Consider the following 1,171-nt stretch of genomic DNA (forward strand, 5'->3'; position numbering starts at 1 on the left):
TAGAGAAGAAAAACCGAGACGGTTTCTTCGAATTGGCATTGCAGATAAGGGAACTGAAGAATGCTGTGGCCTCCAGAGATGGAGAGATTCAATCTTTGCGTCAAAAAATGAGCTTTCCAGATCAAAACAAGGATGGGAACTTTGTAGAACTTGAAGGACCCCGTCTAAGCGCAAGCCAAGAATCTACAGTGACCGAATCTATTCAGGCATGGCCAGTAGTCGTAGGTCAGGGGAAAGTTGAATCCGAGGAAAAAGTAGTCGAAGCAACTGCACATGGAAGATTCGAAGAATCTCCCAAGACAATGGGAGAAATTCTTATGCAGGTAAAACCTGTAAGCCAACCCCGTCATGTTTTAACCGTAGAAGAAAAAATCCGATCAGATATTGATGACTTGCTGGAGGAAAATCTAGAGTTCTGGTTGAGGTTCAGCACATCTTTTCATCAGATTCAAAAATACCAAACTTCAGTCCAGGACTTGAAAGCAGAGTTATCAACACTGAGAGGAAAAATGAAGCAAGAAGGAAGTGGAAAGCAGCATCAATCTCTCAAATCCGAAGCACGCCCCATTTATTCTCACTTGAGAGAAGTAAAAACTGAATTAACATTATGGTTGGAAAACAATGCAGTTTTGAAGGACGAAGTGCAAGGCAGATATTCCTCCTTGTGCAACATCCAAGAAGAGATTGCAAGAGTGACCAATGCTAGTGGCCATGCAGGAGAGACTGAACTCAGTGGATATCAGGCTGCAAAGTTTCAAGGTGAGGTTCTCAACATGAAACAGGAAAACAACAAGGTTGCTGATGAATTGAAAGCAGGCTTTGATCGTGTGAGACAACTCAAGCTTGAAGTTGAGAAAGTAATGGCGAATTTGGAAAGGGAACTTGGGGTGTCAGCATCAACAGCTCAAAATCCCGTGTCGAGAACTGGGAAGCCTAGAATTCCTTTGCGTTCTTTCTTATTTGGAATCAAGCTAAAGAACAAGAGGCAGCTAAAGGGTTCATCAATGTTTGCATGCGGGCATCCAACATTGCAGAAACAGCTCAGTTTCCTATCAGAACCTACTGAGCCCTCACGATGAACTCCTGCGTCTTTCCCTTTCCCTTCTTAATTTTCTTAGTTCCCTTTATGGAAGATTTCTCTTTTCTTTTCGATTAATTCCGGTTTGGATTC

General features: G+C 42.6%; 1 protein-coding gene across 1 annotated transcript in view; it reads left to right on the forward strand.

Moving 5' to 3' along the window:
• LOC110416521 (protein NETWORKED 2A-like) overlaps window positions 1-1,081 on the forward strand; it is a 3,308-nt gene extending 2,227 nt beyond the window's left edge. Inside the window, exon 3 of the mRNA XM_021428525.1 lies at window positions 4-1,081. Coding sequence (XP_021284200.1) covers window positions 4-1,079 — 1,076 coding nt within the window. The 3' untranslated portion in view covers window positions 1,080-1,081. The remainder of the gene's footprint in view (window positions 1-3) is intronic.
• The last annotated feature ends 90 nt before the right edge of the window (window positions 1,082-1,171 follow it).

The sequence above is a fragment of the Theobroma umbraticum genome, unplaced genomic scaffold (genome assembly GCF_002168275.2).
Source record: "Theobroma umbraticum cultivar Fairchild unplaced genomic scaffold, ASM216827v3 scaffold_51.0, whole genome shotgun sequence".
NCBI lineage: Eukaryota > Viridiplantae > Streptophyta > Magnoliopsida > Malvales > Malvaceae > Theobroma > Theobroma umbraticum.